Source organism: Rhineura floridana, chromosome 10, assembly GCF_030035675.1.
Source record: "Rhineura floridana isolate rRhiFlo1 chromosome 10, rRhiFlo1.hap2, whole genome shotgun sequence".
Classification (NCBI taxonomy): domain Eukaryota; kingdom Metazoa; phylum Chordata; class Lepidosauria; order Squamata; family Rhineuridae; genus Rhineura; species Rhineura floridana.
Genome location: NC_084489.1, coordinates 36,260,990 through 36,283,575, shown reverse-complemented (window position 1 = coordinate 36,283,575; position 22,586 = coordinate 36,260,990). Strand labels below are relative to the sequence as shown.

Below are 22,586 nucleotides of genomic sequence, written 5' to 3'. Positions count from 1 at the left end.
TAGTAATAAGTCAAATATCACAGCAATAGATGAAACCATAAACTTGTAGATCATTATCAAAGTTATCGTTATCTTGTTATCTTGTTATCTTGTAGTGCGCTATAGCTGATCTTCCCCCCCTCCGGTGAGATCAGCTGGACCGCGGGGAGCTCCTGCCCCCTCCAGCTAATCGCCCCACTGGCACTGTATTAGCAGAACGCCGAAAAGCAGGGCACCGAGAAGCAGGGCCCTACTGTAATTTGAAAAAGAAATAGAAAACCCACAAATAGCCACCCACAAATAAAAGTAATGGCTTCTTCATACTTGAGGGACTTCCTAGGTACCCAGACGTATGTAAGTTTATAAATTTAAAGAAAAATATATTTTAAAAACAAAATAAAACAAATATGTCCTGTAAAGACATGTGAGCTTCAGGGATGTACGGAATGTTGTGTGCCAGTTGTAAAGGGCAGCAGGTAGAGAAATGAAAAACTTGGGAGGGGAGAAGAAGGAATTTGCTTTCTTATCTCCCTTTATATCTTAAGGACTGTATTCAGGGCTAGTCGCTTTCTGAGTAGATCCAAAAACCCATGGAAATTAATGTACATTATTAACTTTATTTAACATTATTGTAATCACTGTTTTTTAATAATGTTATTTGTTATTTAATTTTTGTAAATTGTATTGTTTTATTGATGTATTTCTATACTTGTGTTTTTCTTGTAAGCCGCTTTGAGGGCTTTTTGGCCAGAAGGCGGGGTATAAATAAACTATAATAATAATAATAATAATAATAATTACCGAAGGCCTGATCCTTGGCTGGGGTTTCACAGACCAGAAGGGAGGGTAAGGTAATAACCAAGGTTGAAGGGAAACAGTAACAAATGGTGGCAGCGGTGAAGAGGAGAAGATAACATTATAAGTATCCAGAGCAACCCCGAGTTATGAGTTATCTGCATTGATACAAGGGGGCTGGGAACAGCATAGGCACGCAGTCACGAATGTAACCGGATAGAGAGACTCAGGCAAGGTCTCTGGGAACATTGGTTGTAGAACGTGACTGGTGGTGCTGCCTAGCAGGGGGATCTATTGAGATCTGTGCTAGAGCGGGGAGAGAAACCATAAAAAAGGACAGTCCGGACTGGTGGAGTCCCTGGTGGTGCCTAGTGAAAGGCAGTAGCCACGAGCAGGTAGGAACCTGACAGGGAGAGCCAGGGAAGGGCGTCACAGGTGTTGGCTGTAGGGGTGGGATACGGACAAAAGAGAGTCCCTAACAGTGGTGTGGCAAACAGAAATAACAAATAAAGATTACTTGTGAGAGTGACTGGCAAAGAGTGTGTGGAGAAGAGTGAGTGAACTCCAACACCATGGCTGAATATATAAAAATGAAAAGAGAGGAGCTGGTGGAGAAGTGCATAACATTCAATTTACCTCACGAGGGTAAAGGGGTAGATGAACTGAGGGTAGCACTAATAGCTTTTACAACTGTCCAGCAAAAAACAACCTGTCAGGGAAGAGACCCCAGAAGGGTATTCAAGCAATCCTGCTTATATAGAGTACTTGAGAGAGAAGTTAAGATGGGAACGTGAGTTGGAAACTGAGAGATTGAGGAAGGAGGCTGAGGAAAAAGACAAGCAGAGGGTCTTTGAAACGGAAGAGAAGGAAAAACAGCGGGAGTTGGAAACTGAGAGACTGAGGAGGGAGGCTGAGGAAAATGACAAGCAGAGGGTCTTTGAAACGGAAGAGAAGGCAAAACAGCGGGAGTTGGAAATTGAGAGAATGAGAATGGGGTTTGAGGAGAGGGAGAAGCAACGAGCATTGGATGCTGAATTACAGGTGGAAAAGTTAAAGTTTGAAAGAGAGAAGTTTCATTCTGATGAAACAAGAAAGGACAGAAATGAAACAAAAATAAGAGTTACACCGAAAGATTTTGCAGTGTTTGAACTTGGACAAGATCCACAAATTTACCTCAGCACTTTTGAAAAAGCGGCTCAAATGTGGGGGCTACCAGAGGATAAATATATGCAATATTTATCGAACTTGATCAAGGAGGAGTTGGCAGAGGTATACCAATATTTCCCCTCAGACAAGCCCGTCACATATGCCGAGTTTAAAGAGACAGTATACAAAAGGTTCAGACTGGGACCTGACTATTTTAGAAAGTTATTCCGAAACTGTCAGATCCAAGCAGGGAGGTCTTTTGTTGAACTGGGAGCAAAGTTGATGGATATATTTGGAAAGTGGATGAGTAGTGCCAAAGCTCAGTCAGTGGAAGAGGTGAAAAGCCTCATGATACTGGATCAATTATACCATCAGTTACCACCAGAAATAAGGCTCCTTGTCAAAGACCGTTCCCCTACATCGGTGCAGGAGGCCGCAGAGATGGCGGATCACTTTGCCTCCAATAGAACTGGCTGGGTGGGGAAAACATCAAGAGAGTTTAAACCCAGACCATATAATGGCGGCAAAAAGGATGTGGTGCCACAGCGAGTGAGTCCTCCAGTAAAATCTGAAGGGCACAGGACACCCCAGAGTGGATCTGTGTACCCTAAAAGTGAGGAGAAATTATGCTACAAATGTGGTAGACCGGGGCACCTACGTTTTCAATGTGAGGTTGCCAACCCCATTAGTAATCCTGCTCAGGCAAGGGCAGTAAAAATAGAACCAAAAGATCTAACAACGAAAAAGGTTCATTTCTGCCAGATAAACTGGACAGAAGTAAGACCTTGATTCAAGTCTGAGAGAGGAAGTGAGTGAGAGGAAGGGGCAAATTATTGGGCATTGCTTGATACTGGTGCCGCTCAGACGTTACTGAGGCCAGATTTAATAAAATCTGAGGAAATATTACCTCAGGAAACGGTGACTATCCAAGGAGTGAGGGGTAAACCAGAAAGCTTACCCATGGCCCTAGTGAAAATGCAGTGGAGAGGCAGAGAGGCTAGCACCTCTTAATCTCCAGACTCTCAGCTTCAATTTAAAAAAAAAGTAAGTTTCTAGGTGGTCTGGTTCCCGAGATATACACCAAAATGTCAGCTGCCCCCACGTGACTGTTTAATCTATTTAACTGATACAATGCTGAAGTTGGTTCCTAGTTCTCAGTTCCTTATTTGCTTGAAAGTTCAAAACACTAAAAAAGAAGAGTTGACAACTACAGCAACTTCAAACCAAACTTAACATGTTTCTGAACCCCAAAATATATGTTGGGGTACCCTGTATGATATATCACTGTGATCGGGGGACTCTCCCCGTCAAGAATAACAATACATTTATGCAATCAAAATAATCAGGCTTCTGATATTATCATAATACATAATGATGTCATAAAATCATAAAAAATAATTAACTGGGGGTGCCTGTGATGCGTCCTTCCCTGGCTCTCCCTGTCAGGTTCCTACCTGCTCGTGGTTACTGCCTGTCACTAGGCACCACCAGGGACTCCACCAGTCCGGACCGCTTTCTCTTATGGTTTCTCTCCCCGCTCTAGCACAGATCTCAACAGATCCCCCTGCTAGGCAACCACCAGTAACGTCCCAATACTAGTATTCCCAGAGACTCTGAATACTGGTATTGTTATTCTCTTCACCGCTGCCACCATTTGTTACAGTTCCCCTTCAGCCTTGGTCATTACCTTACCCTCCCTTCTGGTCTGTGAAACCCCAGCCAAGGATCAGGCCTTTGGTAAACCAAATTAAGTATTTATTACAGATAACAAAGCTAACAAGATTAACAAGATTTCTTCTTAAGGCACATAAGCATATGGTTTTATTCAATACTAATCCAAACTCCACCTCCCTCCTGGCAAACAACTCTCAAACCCCACCAAGCAACCCACTCAGTTCTCTTCTCCCCCCAGATTCCACTCTCACTCTTCCTTTTATACGTTCAGCCATTTTAAACACTCAGCCAATCATCTAGCATTCTACTGCCCATTCACTCCCCCTCCTCTTTCACTCCACTTACCATGTATCTTCTAAACAACCAACACTTACCATATATACATTAATATAGGAACATCACAGTGCCCACCCCAAACTCTGCTCTGGGACAGGACAAATCATATACCCCAGGAAAGGGGAGGGTGTCCTCTACGAGATGCCACTGCATCCCGCCTGGCCCAGAGCTTCTGCTGGGCGCAGGGCATGGAAGAGGGCATCTATGCAAAATCAAAGCAGACCAAAACATACAGGAAAAAATAAGTAACTGGGGGTGCCCACCCCAAAATCTGCTCTGGGACAGGACAAATCATATACCCCAGGAAAGGGGAGGGTGTCCTCTATGAGATGCCAGTGCATCCCATCCGGCCCAGAGCTTCTGCTGGGCACTGGGCACAAACGGGTGCATCAATGCAAAATCAAAATGGACAAAAGTACATAGAAAAAAATAAGTAACTGGGGTACCCACCCTGAAATCTGCTCTAGGACAGCACAAATCATATACCCCAGAAAGGGGAGGGTGTCCTCTATGAAATGCCACTGTGTCCCGCCTGGCCCAGAGCTTCTGCTGGGCGCAGGGCACAGAAGAGGGCATCTATACAAAATCAAAGCAGAAAAAGACATACAGGAAAAATAAGTAATTGGGGGTGCCCACCCCAAAATCTGCTCTGGGCCAGGACAAATCATACACCCCATGAAAGGGGAGGGTGTCCTCTATGAGATGCCACTGCGTCCCGCCTGGCCCAGAGCTTCTGCTGGGTGCAGGGGAAGGATGAGGGCATCTATGCAGACAGAAAGCGTAGAGAATCTTCTTACTCTTACTCATTTCTCAGACCTCTTTCTGAAGTGAAGGGTCAAATCTGTAAAGAAGTTTGGAGCAGCCACATTAAAAGATAAGGGCAGGGCATTCCAGGCAGGGGGTTGCCAACCCTGCTTGGATATGGATGTCTTTGCAGAGGATCCCTAGTCAAGCTTTACCAACAGCACAATCCAAACTATATCTACTCAGAAGTAAGTCCTGTTGAGTTCTATGGGGGATTAGTATCTTAGTATGTGTGTTTAGAATTGCAGCCTTCGGGGCATCCATCTTTACTTCCGAATGCTCCCATCTAACATCTCCACAACACTAGGCTCCTTTCTTCCTACAGTGACCTTCTGGTGACTGGCCTGGCGTGAAGGCACTTAAACCCTTCTTGCCGAAAACAAGTAGGCTAGATTAAATGTTCCCTACCCAGGCTCCATCTTTTAGCTAAAATGTCTAGCTTAATTTCCAGTCAGATTTTTTTTAATTGTACGCTCCAAGCAACTGTGATTGATGCTTAATGTATCATGCTTAATGACATCACTTGGGCCCTCCCCATGACATCACTTGGGCCCGCCCCTAAAATCTCAGGTTTTGGGATGCTTCTGACCTGGCAACGCTAGACATAAATGTTTACTTCCTTTAACCAGAATGATACATCTTTGCACTATAAAGCTCCATGTCCCCACCACCACCAAAAAGGTAGCACGGTTTCAAAGCTTCAGCAGTATCTTAGTCTGGTCTGATTACGGCAATTTGATTTACCTGGGAGTAAGCCCCATTAAATATGAAGAGACTTACTTCTGAGTAGACATGTATACATTGCACTATACATTTATTATTTATTTTATTTATTATTTGATTTATATCCCGTCCTTCCTCCCAGCAGGAGCAGCAGCAGTTAACTTTACAGTGAATTTTTAATGAGTGCCCTGGTGTGCATTTGTGGGGGGATTACTTTTTCGGTAGGCGGCCCCCTCCTGGGGTCCCTCTGTCTCTACAGCCAGAGCCAATCAGCCCAATTGGTCTTCCCTCACTGCTGCTGACAAAAGGGGGGGCAAGGCACTGGAGTTTAAATAAGCCCCGCTGGCTGCTTCTCTTGATGCACTCATTCCAGTGCTGTGCTGTTCAGCTCTCTGTGTGGTGGGAACTGATTGTGTGGGCTGGAAGGAAGGAAGGGGAGGCGAAAGCAGCTGCGTGCACAGTTGGTGGTGCACAGATTAGCCATTAATTAATTTTTTAAATTAATAATTTTTCTCTTTGTTCTTTGTGACCCTGCTGGGATGACTTCATAATCCCTCTGGGGGTTCTGACTCCCCAGGTTGGGAACCACTGGTCTAAAGTTTTTGTGCTTTTTTATGAGAGGGCTTATTGTGTGTATTTTGATGTAGGATATTTTATGTGTGTGCATTTTGATCTAGCACTGTAGGATATTTTATATGATTTGTGTTTCCCTGTTTTAGGTTACTATTCCTAGGCTCTCTTTTGTGAGTAACATCATGGAGCACCCCTAGAAACAAACAAAAACTTTGCTTACAAGCACTTGTCATAATGTATAAAAAAACAGTACTAAATGTAAATAAGATGACGTCCTCCACTTTTAATCTTTATTTCACAAGGCTGCATATGTACATGAGATTGCCACATTGCCTTTTTAAACAAATTTTAAATTTCCTTGAAAGAGATAGTACCAGAGATTTATTGCGTCTTTGTAATGCATATTCTATTTAAAAAATTGACAGGTGCTATTATGCAGCCCAGCATGTATTCAGGCAGACAGCTTTGTGTACAAAGTAACATCAGTCCAGATCCTCAAAATCCTAAACCAAATTCAAAAAAATTTCTGCTTCACCACTGTTCTGGCAAACCTTCTTAATATTTATTAGAGATAGGGGAGAAATTTGATTCAGTTTGCATTTAAAAGCAGAATTTATCAAATTTGCCCTTTCTGAATCAATATGAGAACCAAAACACAGCCATCCTTCAAAATTCGCATTTATCTGAATTTTGCAATGCAGTTCTCCAACCAAGGAGTGTTTACAAAAATGATTATATTAGTGTCCCGTCCAGAGCCGAAAGAATGAGGCTGGAGTGTGTGTGCAAGTAAATCTCATTTTATTAGAGTAATGGATACATCAAAGGCATTGCGCTTCATAGGAAACCCTACGCTAACTCACTAGAGTCCCTAACTATACTCTAGACATGCTCTGCAGCATGTGAAGGAAGTTGACTCAACGACCCCCCACTGGGAGCGGCAGGCTTATATAGGAAATGTTTTCGAACGTAATCTCTGACTCCTTCGTAATTCCTGTCTTTGCCCTGTCCGTTTCTCACGGCGATGGGAACGAGGAGACAGGGGACGCACATCCAACAGCTCATCTGAAGACACCTGCTCTCGAGCAACGGGCTCGAGGTGAGGGGGCGGTGCCACACTGGAATCCTCCTGGGAACTGCTTGGTAAAGGAGGAGCTGGCACTGACTCTGAAGCTTCCGCCCACAAGTCCTCTGCATCAACTGGGGGCGGTGCGCTTGGCTCCTCAGAAAGGGCGTTGCTCGTGGGAACTGGCTGGAGAGCAGGCTGCCCCCCTCCCGCACGATCCTGCTCAGACACAACAATCCCCAACTCTGCTTCTTCTGGCTGTGGAGGTGCCTGAAACTCATGCCTCCCCCCTTCCTGTCCCTTCTGAGTTGGCTGCAGCGCAACAATTAGGGGGAAAGTTGGCACAAAATGAATATATTGGTTAGAATAACATACAAAAATGCATTACTGTATATTAGGATAAATTGCTTGCAAAAATGGGTATATTAGTAAAAATACATACATACAATACATACAAAAATACATACATACAAAAACATATTTATTAAGAGAAATTCGCACTAAAATGCTGAATAATTTACATGAGGGTTTTTTTTAATAATTGCAAATTGCTGCAGAAATGTGGAAAACTGAATTTTGAGAAACAGACAACTGAAATTGACAGATTGTTCCATCTCTAATATTCAATCTGGGCAAACCACTTTAAGCCCCTTCTCGCTTCGCTTGCTTAATGTACTAAATTGCTTCTTGTGTCTCTTGTGCCCCAGTAACTACCCAATCACAGCAAATCCTAATGGGATAATGGGGTATTATTTTGCATAACAGGATAGCATGTTTCATAGCACCATCATGTACCATAGGTTTAAAAAACAAAGCATATAAAACAGTCTTGAAGGTGCAGCACCAGTAAGAGTTACATATTTAGAAAGAGATATTTTAAAATATATTAAAAGACCAATCTGCCGATATTCATGCTTCCAGACCTGCCCCTACCAACTCTTGTTTGCTGCAACATAGCCACATGGAAATGCAGACTCGCAGTCACATGCTGATCATGTAATGTAACACCCTCAAGCATTTCCTCTAGAAATGATGTTTCAGCACCCAGAAATCTGGCTGGCTAGAGCTGAGGGGATCATTCATTGTTTCCAGGAACAACATGGCCATATCCTCCTACTAGAGAGGCTGAGTTGGGTGAAAGGTGGAAAGTTACACTTCGCAAGTCCACCCATTTCTTCTTCAGAGCAAGATATGAATGCCCATTCTTCGCAATTGTATTCCACGCAAAGCAATCACTTGCTTTTTCCCATAATGTGTTCTTCTGATACTTAGTTACCACCATGTAGTTGTTTAAACTTCTTTGTTTGTGACACATGTTGCCAAGGGGAGACATGGGGACAAGAATAAAAGGCCCCTCAGACCACTGGTTTTCAAATATATCTGGAAAATAGCTGAGAGTATTTTTATGATGATAGGAAAGATAAGTCATGGTTCAGGAATGGTGTAGCTATTCAGTATGATTAGGCTTATACTTGGCAAGCACAGTGTTTAAACAAATGTCTTCCAAAAAGGAGCCACCTTTTGTTGCCAGACAGAAATAATTATCTGGGATTCCAGCCTTAGGACAACTAAACACATAAGCAAGTAAGAAAGTATACCAGAATTCAGACTATAACAAATGGGGTTTTCCTGTCCTGCTGTATGATGCCTACCAAAAAAACAAACCTTTACCACATGGTAAGCTCAAATACACACAAAGCATTAATAACAGCCTATTTCCGATATTCTGAAAGACACGTCACATGGAGGAAAATCAGGATTGTGCCTGCTAGCCTTCTCCTGACTTCTGTGTATTGACCAACACGTGGAGTCCGTCAGAGCAAGGCACACTCTCAGTAGGCCTGAAAAATATTACAGCCTACTCTGAATTTACTGAAGAGGAAAATAAAAATCTCTACTATTCACCCAGACGGAGAGTCTCCTATTCTAACATAAATCATAGGACTTTGGTCATCAATGAATTTGTTTCTTAACAGAGGTCACATTTTGAATAGAGTAAAGCCTGAAGGACCACTGGCTCCATTCTCTGACTAAGGGCCAGACTAGATGTGATGTTAATTATCTGAATGCAAGTAATGTGCATGGCTTTTTGCTATCTAAACAACAGTTGCAGGGAAGTCTGAACAGCCTTGAGGATCATGGGTAGTGGTGCTAGAAAAGTGAAGTTCTACTCTTTCTTGCCCTGCCACATTTTTTACAAAAAGCACCTCTCCAAATGCATTTCAAGAGAAGCCTTCACTGGAACCAATGGGAATTTTCCTTAAAATGCAAACAACTACAGAGATACAGAGATATTTTTTTTAATGGAGAGCACAGGCAGGGAGAGAAAGAGTTAAACTTCCTCACCCCACTTCCCCTGCTCAAGCTTCCCTATTGCTGCATAATAATGCTATTTATATTTTTTAAAATGCACATTCATGGCAGAACCCTTCCTTTATTATGTACCTCAGGCACTCACTGCAATTTTGCTGTGGCCCCATCTGCACTATAGATTGGGCACAGCAATCCAATTCAGAGGAAGCTGGCAGAAGGGGAGCCAGTGGGAAGATCCACGGCATCCAACTGCCGTTCAGAAGCCTCTGGGTCAGCTGAATGCTGGCTCAGCCAAGAGCTGCAAACAGGAACTCGAAAGTAAAAGCCAGCTCTCATGAGTTCCCCTACTGCGGAGTAAGTGCTCTCCATTGACTTCCACTGCAATTATTTTCTTAGACTGACCTTTTTCTCAGCATAACTTTGGCCTGGACCGGGACCTGCAGGAGTGCTCTGAACCCAAGCTGAATGTGGCCTAAGTCCCCCACACCTGACTACTCTTCTGGCACATTTCTGGAACGCCCCTTTTCCGGGCCTTCTGCTGGCTTCTGCCAGCTCCTTTTCAGCCAGGCTGGGCCGAGCCAGTTGGGTCCTGGCTGCACTGGGACTGAGATGGAGCTTCTGCCAGCATAGCCTGGCTGAGCTGGAACCCAGCCAGCTCAGCCGGAGGGAGGTGCCATATCCAACTCCCCTCAGCCCGGCATAAATAGCAGTTGGATTGCTCTCTAAAGCAGTATAACACCACTCAGAATTCTCTGGGAAGAGGGATGGACTGTTAAACATCTATGAAAATTGTAGCTCTGTAGAGAAATAGAGCTTGTTTATTTCATATTTCAAGATTCAACAAATCCATATTTTTATTGGGAGAAATTCAACAGCTTAAGGTGGAAAAAATAAAAGAAGAAATTAGTTGGGGCAAGATTACTACTGAGTTAAAAAAATTCCTTGAGAATGCAGTATTATTCACTTCTAGTTGATTATTGATGATGTGATTAGAGATTGTTCTGATGGTATGGTTGTTATATTTTAAACTGTATTTATGTATTGACATAATTATCATGTAAGGATTCTTTAGATATTAAAACTGTATTTATGAAAATATTTAATGACTGGATAGAAATATTGCAATTGTATTGTATTAACATTTCTTTAATAAACATATATTGAATTTTAGAAAAAAGAAATTGTAGCTCTGTGAGGACACTCTGAGCACACTTAACAAACTACAGTTCCCAGAATTCTTTGGGGGAAGCCATGATTGCTTAAAAGGGTATAATAGTGCTTTAAATATGTAGTACAGAAAGGCTTCTGATTTAACTCATGCACAGAAGAGACTAACCAGCTGAACTCCATAATAAGAGGAAGAACCTCAGTTGCTGATCATAATGGATAGGAGGAGCTCAAGAAGAGTCCTTTGCCTGCATTTTTCCTATTTTACAACCCAGATGTATAATATAAATAGGGGATCCTTGGGTTATGCTGAATGGGAAGCTTCTGAAAGCTGTTAGTCACCTATTAGCTCAGTAGCAGCTGAGCACTTTTATGTCCTGTTGATTTAGAGAGAGAGCTGTTTCCATGCATCTGATCCTCTGGTCATGGGGTTGATGAGAAGACCAGAAGGGCTATCAAGTCTGCATGTAGATAGATTCCTGCACAATAAGCAACAGGGACGTCCTAGAGTAAAAGGGACAAAGCTTTTCTTGGGATTCTTCACATGCTTTTAGGTACATGCTGCAGCTGCTGTGTCTATACACCTCAGCAGCACTACTTCACCTATTCCAAACGTTTCCTATATAGCAATAGTCTACATGTAGGAAAAATCTGTCTATGCTGGAATGTGTGAAATTTGCCAAAAATGTTTTCAGTTCATTGAGCACACTAATTTATCGGTTACTGCAAGGGAGAATGCAGAGGGCTAGTGGAGCACTGGGGTGAGGAGGCACATGGGCCAGTGGATTCAACCCTGTGGCAGCAGGTGCTCACTAGGGCCTGCTATGGGGGTGTGGCCAATGAGGTCATGGCCAACTGCTGTTTTCCTGCCCCCCTGTCCTCCTCCCATGCAAACATACTCTGCACACTCAAGCACTGCAATTTTACAAATAGCACCTGACTAAACTATAAAGTGTCTTACTTTGGTTCAGAAGGGGTCCCTGCTGTCACAGAAGCTTCTCAGATGGAAGAAAAGTTTTGTGGCCTCCAGCTGTTCTGGTTCTTTCCCTATTCTCCTCCTTTGCAAACAAACAGTGAACACTTTAAAATTATTTATTTATTTATTTATTTATTATCATTATTTTTACCCCGCCCTTTTTCCAAAACTGGAACTCACGGCAGCTTCCAGATAAAAGCACACATATAATTAAAAACATACAAAAGTCTAGATTAAAATCGAATTAAACAATTTACAGTATTAAAACCATTCATACATACAGTTAAAATAATTCAAACTCAGTTTAAAATAATACAGTTAGACAATAGCAATGCAGCACCCTTCAAGACCTGTCCTTAACAGCTTTCAGTTCCAAAGGCTTGTTGAAATAAAAAAGTCTTTGCTTGCCGACGGAAGGACTGCAAGGAGGGGGCCATTCTTGCTTCCCTAGGAAGGGAGTTCCAAAGCCTCGGGGCAGCCACCGAAAAGGCCCTATCTTGCGTTCCCAATAGTCGTGCTTGTGAGCACGTACGTATTGAGAGAAGGGCCTCTCCTGAGGATCTCAGGGCCTGGGCAGGCTCATATAGGGAGATACGGTCTGACAGATAGCCTGGACCTAAGCCATATAGGGCTTTATAGGTCATCACCAGCACTTTGAATTGTGTCCGGAAACAGAGTGGCAACCAGTGGAGCTTTTGTAACAGGGGAGTCGTATGGTCCCTGTAACCAGCCCCAGTTAACGTTCTGGCTGCAGCACATTGCACCAACTGAAGTTTCCAAACAGTCTTCAGAGGCAGCCCCCCGTAGAGCGCGTTACAGTAATCTAAATGGGATGTAACTAAGGCATGTGTCACCGTGGCCAGATCAGACGGCTCAAGGAACAGGCGCAGTTGGTGCACTAATCTTAATTGTGCAAAAGCACTCCTGGCCACCACAGAAACCTGGGCCTCCAAATTTAAAGCTGAGTCCAGGAGCACACCCAAACTGTGAACCTGTGTCTTCAGGGGGAGTGTAACCCCATCTAGCACAGGCTGAATTCCCTGATTTGCCTTTCGACTGACCAGGAGCATCTCTGTCTTGTCTGGATTAAGCTTCAATTTGTTCACCCTCATCCAGTCCACCACTGATGACAGACACTGGTTTAAAACCAAGACAGCTCCCTTGGAGTTAGGTGGAAAGGAGAAATAGAGTTGGGTGTCATCAGCATACTGATGGCACCGAACCCCAAACCCCCAGACAACCTCTCCCAGTGGTTTCATGTAGATGTTAAATAGCATGGGGGACAAAACTGAGCCCTGAGGGACCCCACAGGCCAACGAGTCGAACAGGAATCCCCCAGCACCACTTTCTGGGTTCGTCCCTCCAGGAAGTAACGGAGCCACTGTAAAACAGTGCCCCCAAGTCCCATCCCAGCAAGGCGGCCTAGAAGGATACCATGGTCGATGGTATCGAAAGCCGCTGAGAGGTCCAGCAGAACCAACAGGGACACACTCCCCCTGTCCAGTTCTCTGCGTAGGTCATCCACCAAGGCGACCAAAGCCGTCTCCGTCCCAGAACCAGGCCTGAAACCAGACTGAAATGGATCTAGATACTCCATTTCATCCAGGAATCCCTGGATCCATTTTTAATAATACTGAGCACCAAACAGAGCTTTAGCCCTATGAGTGTGCACAGTTAAGTCGAACCTCTTCAGTAATGAACAGAAACCTGCATCTCTGCTCATTCAGTAATGCTCTCCCACTCCTGTTTAAAAACATGCCACATGTGTGTGTATGTACTGGGAATTCACCTGATTTTTAGATGCTCGGAGGCTCAGCTGGTATGCAGATTCAAACATGCTTCCTTGGTCTGAAAAATGTGGTATTGTGCATTTTCAAAGTCCCACTTCAGGAAACATCCTAAATATAGACATAACCCAATGACTCTTTGTCTATTAAAGCTGCAATTCCAAATGCTGGGAAGTAAATCCTATCAAGTTAGGCTGCAATCCTAACCCAAATTACCTGGGCGTACATGAGTACACATGACTAGGATTGCAGCCTTACTTACTAAACATGCTAAGGATTGTTTTGTTAGGCTGCAATCTTATACAGTAGCATAGTGGCAAATTCATGACAGTCACACCATACCCCCTAACAGTCATGCCCCCTCACTCACATGTTTGGTCTCCGTTGTTGTCTCCATACTCCTCTGGCCTTCCTGTGTACACCTTCTCACACAATAGCAGATGTTCCTAGGAGTCAATCAGCATGAAAGGTGCATGTGTTAGCTGCTGAGAAGAGTCTTCTTAGTGGCTGACGCAGCTCCTTTCACGCTGATTGGCTCCAATCAACAGGAAAGGACAAGGAAGCATGTTAAAAGCATGCTGTAAACCGCCCAGAGAGCTTCGGCTATGGGGCGGTATATAAATAAATAAATAAATAAAGACTCTTCTCAGTGGCTAACCCACTCCCTTTTCATGCAGATTGGCTTGTAGGCCTCTGGAGACATAGGGACCTGGCTGGGACCCTGCTCCCAAAAAAGAGGTCTAACCCCCCCCCCAGACTCTGAATGACTACACCCTGATCATATATACATTTGCATGGAAATAAATTTTACTGAACCTAGTAGGTACTCGTATGTCTCAAGTCAGGCTTTATTCTCCAGTGCTGGTCCATGACATTTGGCTATCTGAAGTGAAGGACATGATGGCACCACTTCCACTTGCATGTACAGAAGCCTGTTGGAGTAGGAATTCAATCTTATTTCAACAATGGTAATAGGACAATGTCACGAGTACAGGCTGGATGGTCCCAGGAGTGTTTGTGTAATAAAACCAGACTTTGTTGTTGCTATGTGCCTTCAAGTCGATTACAACTTATGGCAACCCTGTGAATCAGCGACCTCCAATAGCATCTGTTATAAAGACCCCGTTCAGATCTTCTCAGTTCAGGTCTGTGGCTTCATTTATGGAATATATCCATCTTGTTTGGCCTTCCTCATTTTCTACTCCCTTCTGTTGTTCCCAGCATTATTGTCTTTTCTAGTGAATCATGTCTTCTCATTACAGGCATACCCCGCTTAACGTCCCTTCACATAACGTCGCCTCGCTATAATGTACATGCTCCATACGTCCCCATACCCCGCTTAACGTTCACGTGCTTTGCAATAACGTACACTTTATTGGCATGACGCCACTGCCATCTAGTGTGATTGTGTGCCGTACAAGGGAAGACAATTGCTTCACTTAAAGTTTATTTTCGCTTAAAGTATACTCTCCAGTCCCATTGCGAACATTAAAGCAGGGTATGCCTATATGTATCTAAAGTATGATAACCTCAGTTTCATCATTTTAGCTTCTAATGATAGTTCTGGTTTAATTTGTTCTAAAATCCAATTATTTGTCTTTTTCGCAGTCCATGGTATCTGCAAAGCTCTCCTCCAACACCACATTTCAAATGAGCTGATTTTTCTCTTATACAGTTTTTTCACTGTCCAACTTTCACATCCATATCTGGAATACCATGGTCTGAATGATCCTGACTTTAGTGTTCAGTGACACATCTTTGCATTTGAGGACCTTTCCTAGTTCTCTCATAGCTACCCTCCCCAGTCCTAGCCTTCTTCTAATTTCTTGAGTATTGTCTCCATTTTGGTTAATGACTGTGCCATGGTATTGATAATCTTTGACAAATTCAATGTTCTCATTATCAACTTTAAAGTTGCATAAATCTTCTGTTGTCATTACTTTAGTCTTCGTGACGTTCAGCTGTAGTCCGACTCCTGCTTTTGTGCTTCTCTCTTTAACTTTCAACAGCATTCATTTCATATCATGACTGGTTTCTGCTAGTAGTATGGTTTTGTCTGCATATGTTAAATTATTTCTCCCTTCAATTTTCACACCTCCTTCATCTTGGTCCTATCCCGCTTTCCATATGACCCAGGAGTGTAGTGAGACAATTTTCATAGGTGGGGCAGAGACAAAATTTCGGGGGGGGGCAGAAGAATTGGGGCATTGGTCATTATAAAAGAAGTTTCTGGGGGGAAAAGTTCTCATAGGTAATGACAACCCCCCCATTTATGCATTTTAATTAGGATCTATGATTTGTGCAGTTTACAAAATAGTAAATAAATTTAAATACAATATTTTCCACATGCAAAATTGTTGTGTAAACTAAATAACAGTGACTAGGAAACAAATGTATATTGTGCAAGGCATCCTACCATAATGATCTGAACTGTTAATGAAGTCGAATGTGCCGTGATTTCTCTGAAAACTTGCAGAAGAATTGTTCACTTGAAATTCCTTCAAATAGGTTACTTTCAAAAGTCAAGATTACCAAGTTTGCTTTTCTCTGATGAAGTGTTGAACACCTGTGTGGTATCAATGCTTGTGTCAAAGTAGAGAATGAATTTTCACACACAGTTGTAGATACACCAAAGGTGAGTCCTGCAGCATACAAAGTGTACATGTGTGGAAAGGCTCCCTTGTACAGTTACAATATTTTAGTAAATTTGTGAACTGTGAGTTCAGTTCTCCTGAGCGGCTACTTCCTGGAACTAACTACCCTGGTCTCCTTTGTCATGCCAGTAAAGCAATTAAAAGAAGTTTTACTTTAAAAATTAAATTAATACCTATAAACATCACTTTTTGTAAGGAAATGCTTGACAGCATGTCACATAGGAACTATGCATCTCTCCGAACTACAGGTGCTAGAATTAACTGTACAAGCACACAATCTGCATTCTACAGAAAGGCCCTGGGCTAGCCAACTAACACTGCTTCTGATGGCTCTATCAGCAAATGTCAGACACCCTATTTTGGTAGTACATAAGGTCGCATGAGAAAAGTTAAATTAGGTGAATTATTTATAATTATCATTTGCATACAGTAGTTGGGTGGAGGTCTAAAACTGTTGCAACTAAGGCTCTAGCCACATTATACTCTTCAAACCATTTTGTAATGAAACCAGCTTGAAAGGCTTGAAAGGACATATTTTTCAACTTTTTAAACAAACTAGGGAAGAAATGCCCCCCCCGCATGCACACAGACACAATATTCCAGCTCCCCATAGCCTTGGTTAAGTTAGTAAGGACTCACGAGGCTTCCTGGGCTTGGAAAGGTAGCTCACTCACCTCTTTACTTATTCTCAGGTCCTGCCTTGGACTAGGCCAGACTGCTCACACTCTAGGCCCCAAAGCCTAGGCACACACCCCCAGATGCACTAATAGCACCCACCACCTACAAAAGCTGCCTGAGTACTACAGGGGAGCACTACTTTTTTCCCACCAGACCAATGCCCCAAATCCACCAAAATCTGACCTTAACCCACTAGACACCATGTTTGATAACATTTTTACGTTGTTGTGAAACAATGGCTTAACAAAGTGGATAATACTTTTTAAAAGTACTAGCAACCATTGGTGTGTGGAACTGCAGATATAAATATGTGTGTGTGTTTTAGATCTGAGAGAAGTATGGAGGTTTTACATTCCTGTTATTTTTGAATAATAACAACAACAAAAACAACAACAATAATAATAAACGTGTTGTGAGTTTGGGGGTTGAAATTGATAATTTCTATTAGTCCCCTTCCAGCCTCTGATTTGGAATCCTGTGCCTTGGGGTAAGAAACTCGCTCTGCTGGTCAGATGAGTTTCTTTTGTTAAGCTAATAGAGTGGCCAAGTTTTTTAATGGGTCTATCAGGTGCTCAGCATCTGGTGAATGGGCCAGAAAGATCCTTTTGTCATTGAAACTCTTCAGGAGAACCTTCCCCCCCTTTCCTGGCAGCTAGGAGAGGTTTGTGTTTTGAGTGTGTGTTGGGTTGTGTCAGAGAATGGCTGGGAACTGGAGGCAGGTGGAGAGAGTCTCTCTGCACCATGGCTTTAGGATGCCTCCTGTAACACTGAAGGAAAAGCTGGATATTGGACTGCTGATGCCTTGAACCCTTCCATCCTAAGCTCAGGTTGGAATGTGTGTAAATAAATAACCCATATTTCATAAAGACATCACAGTCTCCGCTGACCTTCGTCCCAAGGAAACCAAACCCAGGGCGAGCACAGGGACCCCTGGAAATCTCACCACTCGAAGATTGGGGTGGTGCACAGCTACAACAACAACAACAACAACAACAACAACCATCATCATCATCATCATCTCACCCTTCCACCCCGTGGCAGCCCAGGGTGGCAAAAAAATGCTATGTGTGTTTGGTTGGCTACTCTGAGAACAGGAATATGGACTAGATGGACCTTTGTCTGATCCAGCAGGCTCTTTCTATGATGATTATAAGATGTACTGTTTATACCAAGGATACCCGTTGGGGAATCACCTTATGAAATACAAACAGAGATTTCTTATTGGTGAGGCAAGTGCACACTGCATACTCAGGCCATTTATTTCTGAGCCTTATAGTTCCTAATCATGTCTCCTTTGGTGGTGCTTAGGCTGCATCACACTTTGATTGGATAAATTATTGCCTGCAGATTTTCCTTCTCAGTCAGCCAATTGGCAAGAACCTCCTTGTCTTTATACCTTTAAAAAACAAGCATACCAGAGGATCTGGAGATTTGACTTAAAAATAATTCTTACTGTCACTGGCTTATTGTGTTGGGTAAATTGCTCTGGTATGCTTTCAATCAAAGGGGTAGCCAACAAGCCATGGCTTACAGCAGAAATGAAACAATAAGTAGCACTTTGGAGACTGTACATAGGAACAGAAATGCAAACAATGAAAATACAATAAAATATCTGAAAGTATTTTTTTAAAAGGCTAGATTTTGGCTAAACAGTTTCATTAAATACATCATAGCGGGGGGGGGGGGAGAGAATGAAATTGAAGTATTTGTAAAAACCGCCAGATTCTGACCATAAAATGTTTGACATTCACTAGATTTCCCACTAGCCAACAAAATTTAACACCAGACATGCACCTAAAAACACTAGATTTTAGTGGGAAACATTAAATTGGCAGCAATGGGGGAGATGCTCTGCAGTGCATAACAAACTGTCCTTCCTGCTTTGCCTTCTTGCTATTGCAAACTCTTAGGTTTGTCAATTCCCTCCCCGATCCATCAAGATTTGTGTTCCCTTCATTCACACTTTCAGCTCTTATATCTGCTGTGTTTGGTATCTACCCCCTTTTATCCATGAGACAAACATAGTGTGGATTCTTGAGGAGAGCTTTATTGATCGCATCCAGTCCCATTTTTGGCCTAATCCCTCCTGCCCCTTTCCCCTCACCTCCCAGCTCCTCGTCTCAACTACTGGGCCCTGCTCAAGACAAGCTTCTGAAACTCAAACTTATTATTAACAGAATACAACACTGTGTTTGCATTCCCTTGGTAACTTTGCCCTGCCCGTCTCTTTGGAAGCCTAAACTGTATTTCTAACGGTTCAACTGAAGTTTTAAGTTGCTGCAATGCTACAAATTTGAGCACTGAAGGAAAATTTCATTTGGAGGGGAGCAAAAGTATATGGGGAGGAATGCCCTCATTTGCCCCCTCATTGCTATGCCCCTAGATGGCCTTCTTGGTGGTTTCACTGCCCTCAGAAGTTCGGGGGTGAAGTGGCCCTGGAGAGGACATTCTTTGTGGCAGCCCCTAAGTTGTGGACTCCCCTCCCCACAGAGATGTATCTGGCACCTTCACTGTACAGCTTTCATCTTACGCTGAAGATGCACTTCTTTACCCTGGCCTTTGACACTATATATAAGACTCGCTTTAGTTGTGATTGTAACTTGTTTCAACCTATTTTAAATAATGTATTTTATATCAGTGTGACCCACCCTGGGACCTACTGGTGAAGGGCAGGTAATGCATTTAATAATGATAATGATAATAATGATAATACAGCTCTGCCCTACAATACCTGGCTGCTGTTCTTCACCCTCTGCCCGCCAGCTTCTGCTACCTCACTCTGCCTAATGGGCAGGGCTGGTCCTGCTTTCTGCTTATTGCAATGTTAATGAAAGTTTGTGAATGAACACAGAATGGGAGGATGTAGTAGGCTGAGGCAATTGTTCCACTTTTAAATATAGCTGATGCAAATCTAAATCTCTTTCAGGAAAATCCATACTAATTGTTATTTTCAGTCTGCTGCATTTGTTCCAGATTTATTTTTCGATGTATTTCTAATTATATTTGTTTTCTTTAGTTTGAATTATCATAACTCCCTAGACATATTCAAAAGGCAGCAAAGATAAGGTTATATACCTGTAGTACTGTAAGTCTATTGCAGTTAAAAAGTACCTGGATTAAAAAAAAATACAGTTCCAGAAGAATGATGCTAGAAACTCAAAGCAGAGGTGGGGGGCACTTTTCATCCCTAGGGCCATATTATTTCATGGGCAACTTTCTAGGGTGAGGCAAAAGTAAGCGTGGCCAGAGGCAGAGCAGGTGGAACAATGGATGTGATTTTTCTGTACAGCAGGCTACATTCCAGCTATGCAAACGTCAGAGGTTTCTGTAAGCACATACACCTCCATCCAGGCAAACAAGAGGCATGATCACAGTTCAAGAACAGATTCCAGCCAGGCAAACACACTTGAGGAGGGTGTGGACCAGGGGCAATGAGGGGGATGGCATGGGAAGAGGTGATAATTGCTTGGGGAAGGGTTGTGGTCTGGAGATAGACGGATGGCTAAACAGAGAGGCTTAGGGAGAGGGACACATGCCCCCCCCCCAGGGCTGGCATTCTCCCATCTCTGACTTAAGGCTTTATACCACATCTACATCCACCTTGATCCAGAGCTTGGAAAAGTTACTTTTTTGAACTACAACTCCCATCAGCCCAATCCAGTGGCCATGCTGGCTGGGGCTGATGGGAGTTGTAGTTCAAAAAAGTAACTTTTCCAAGCTCTGCGAGTTGATTCTTTAAAGCAGGTGTGGGGATTGGACCCCCAGATGCTGCTGAGCTACAACTCTCATTGTCCCTGCCTATTGCATATGCTTGCTGGAGCTTGATCGGAGTTGTAGTTCAGAAACATGGAGGGCCAAAGATTCCCCAGCCTTGCTTTAAAGGACTTCCCCTTTCAATAACATTGCTTTGAATAACAAGAATTTTAGGAAAAAAATATTAGTCTCCCTGATACTGCTCTTATGTTTGTCTTTAAAATTTACACATTTGTAGTTCCAGTGGCTTCCAGACAACATCGTGTCCACTTAAGATTAAAGTGCAAAATTTGAATCTGAATTCAGAATATCCCAGAATGGTTTAGATTGCTTGGATCCGGGGGGTTTGTTTGGAACCCCCTCTTATGTAAACTGGAAAAAACATTCTCTTAGAGAACTGAAAAGAGAAAAAAACCCCAATGAAATATGTTTCCTATACCTGGTCTCCTTTTCCACTACACACAGCTGAAGGGAAGTCTGTTGGATTAAAGTGGAAAATAGGATTCCCTGCACTTGGGCAATTCCTGCCCTTTGCCTTGTGCCAACCTGGTTTTTTCCATGCAGTGGGCTTTTGTTTGCTATGAAAGTCATCTGAGTGTTAGTGCCACTGCCCTAGCCAGAAGATGTTTACTGTGCTACCATCCAGCTCAAGTCCAGCAGCACTCACTCGATGAGGTCAAGGATATGTTAACAGAAACGGATATACACTGTGATTCATCCTTCATTTATGCCTGCAAATTTACAGATCTTCAAGTGAACACAGCAAGTGAAATAAAGCCACAGAGCTATATAATAATGAAACGTCTGGTTTGTGATAATATCGCCTGTTACTACAAAATAGGAGATGTTAGCCTTCTCATGTCAGCAGTAATAAAATAACAGATTTGAAAATAAAAATATTAGGCTTCAGGTTTTATAGTTTGTGATTCAGCATGCATTTGCAATCAAGTATTTTCCAACTATGATTCTGAGTGCTTAGAAAGGCAGGAAAATCTAAAAACACAAAGCAATGTAAGTCACCAGGAGATAAATCAATGTTGCAATTTACCTGCTGAAATTGAGAAGACATTGTCAACAAAGAAGGGCTGAGATACAGCAAAGCAGAAAAAGAGCTGAAGATAAAATCCCAAAGCAACACGGCTGTGGATGACCATTCTGGCTGCAAGCGGTATAATTCCAATGTGCAGGGTCCTGATGCCTTGTCCACTGTCTTCTCTGCCTGTCTGCCTTGCTTGCTTTCTCCCTTCGCTCCCTCACTGGTTGGGTATGTTTATGTCTCTGTCTCTGTCTCTCTCTCTCTGTGAGCTTTAGAAAGAAAGAATGCCAACTATTTCCCATTAAATCTTCTCCTTACACTAGAGAGGGCTATATTTAACTCAAGCACTGGATCAGATGCCCCCATCACAAATACCAGCTATTAAAACATAGTCAGAGGATTAATAAAGGGAACAAGGTTGTGATTTTAAGCTGAGTGGGGAACCACATCTCTGATCGACAACCAGACAATCACTGAGAGAGCTCCATTAATTAATTGTCTTCTCCCCCCCCCCTCGCCTTGGTCCTGCAAATGAATTGTTCAAGACTAGGGATAAGGGCATAACAACACCTTGTGTTTCTGTACTTGCTTCCTTTTTATATAATTCATTGCAGGATTTTGCATGCTTAACAAACTATACGTACAAAGATGTTCATAGTGCCATTTAATATTGTACATTATTATGGTTGTAGTTATGAGAGATTTTAATGGTGGATAAATAAATAATAAAGTGTTCTGGATCTTCAGTAGCTAAAGAGAGTAAAAAAACGAGACTGTAGTTTTCACACTTTCCATCTTCTAGGAACCCTTTCCACATTTCCTATTGTAGGAAAACAATGGTGGTGGAGGACAAGTTGTCTTTTCAGGAAGCTAGTATGTCACGATTGTGGAAGCTCTTAATAAACTTCTAAGCAATGTGAGGGTCCCCAAGTCAGGGGTAAGGACAGGCCCTCCCTTAGCATGTGCGGGGCCCAGGGCAAAAGCATAGTTGGGGGCCCCCCACATTTGCTCCAGGTCACCGTCTTGGTCTTGGCCAAGTCACCATAGGTGCGCAGGCACCAGTCCCGGAACTGCTGGCCCAGCTCGCTGTCCCTGGGGCGGCTACCGCTTGCTGACCACAGCAGAAGTG

At 43.0% G+C, this 22,586-nt stretch overlaps 1 protein-coding gene across 3 annotated transcripts in view; it reads right to left on the bottom strand.

Annotated features, from left to right (window-relative positions):
* COLQ (collagen like tail subunit of asymmetric acetylcholinesterase) overlaps positions 1–21,666 on the bottom strand; it is a 69,684-nt gene extending 48,018 nt beyond the window's left edge. Inside the window, exon 1 of one of the 3 annotated variants that reach the window (XM_061586004.1) lies at positions 21,470–21,666. In XM_061586004.1, coding sequence (XP_061441988.1) covers positions 21,470–21,575 — 106 coding nt within the window. In that variant the 5' untranslated portion in view covers positions 21,576–21,666. The remainder of the gene's footprint in view (positions 1–21,469) is intronic. The other 2 variants (XM_061586006.1, XM_061586005.1) reach the window with 2 other exon arrangements.
* Between the last annotated feature and the right edge of the window lie 920 nt (positions 21,667–22,586).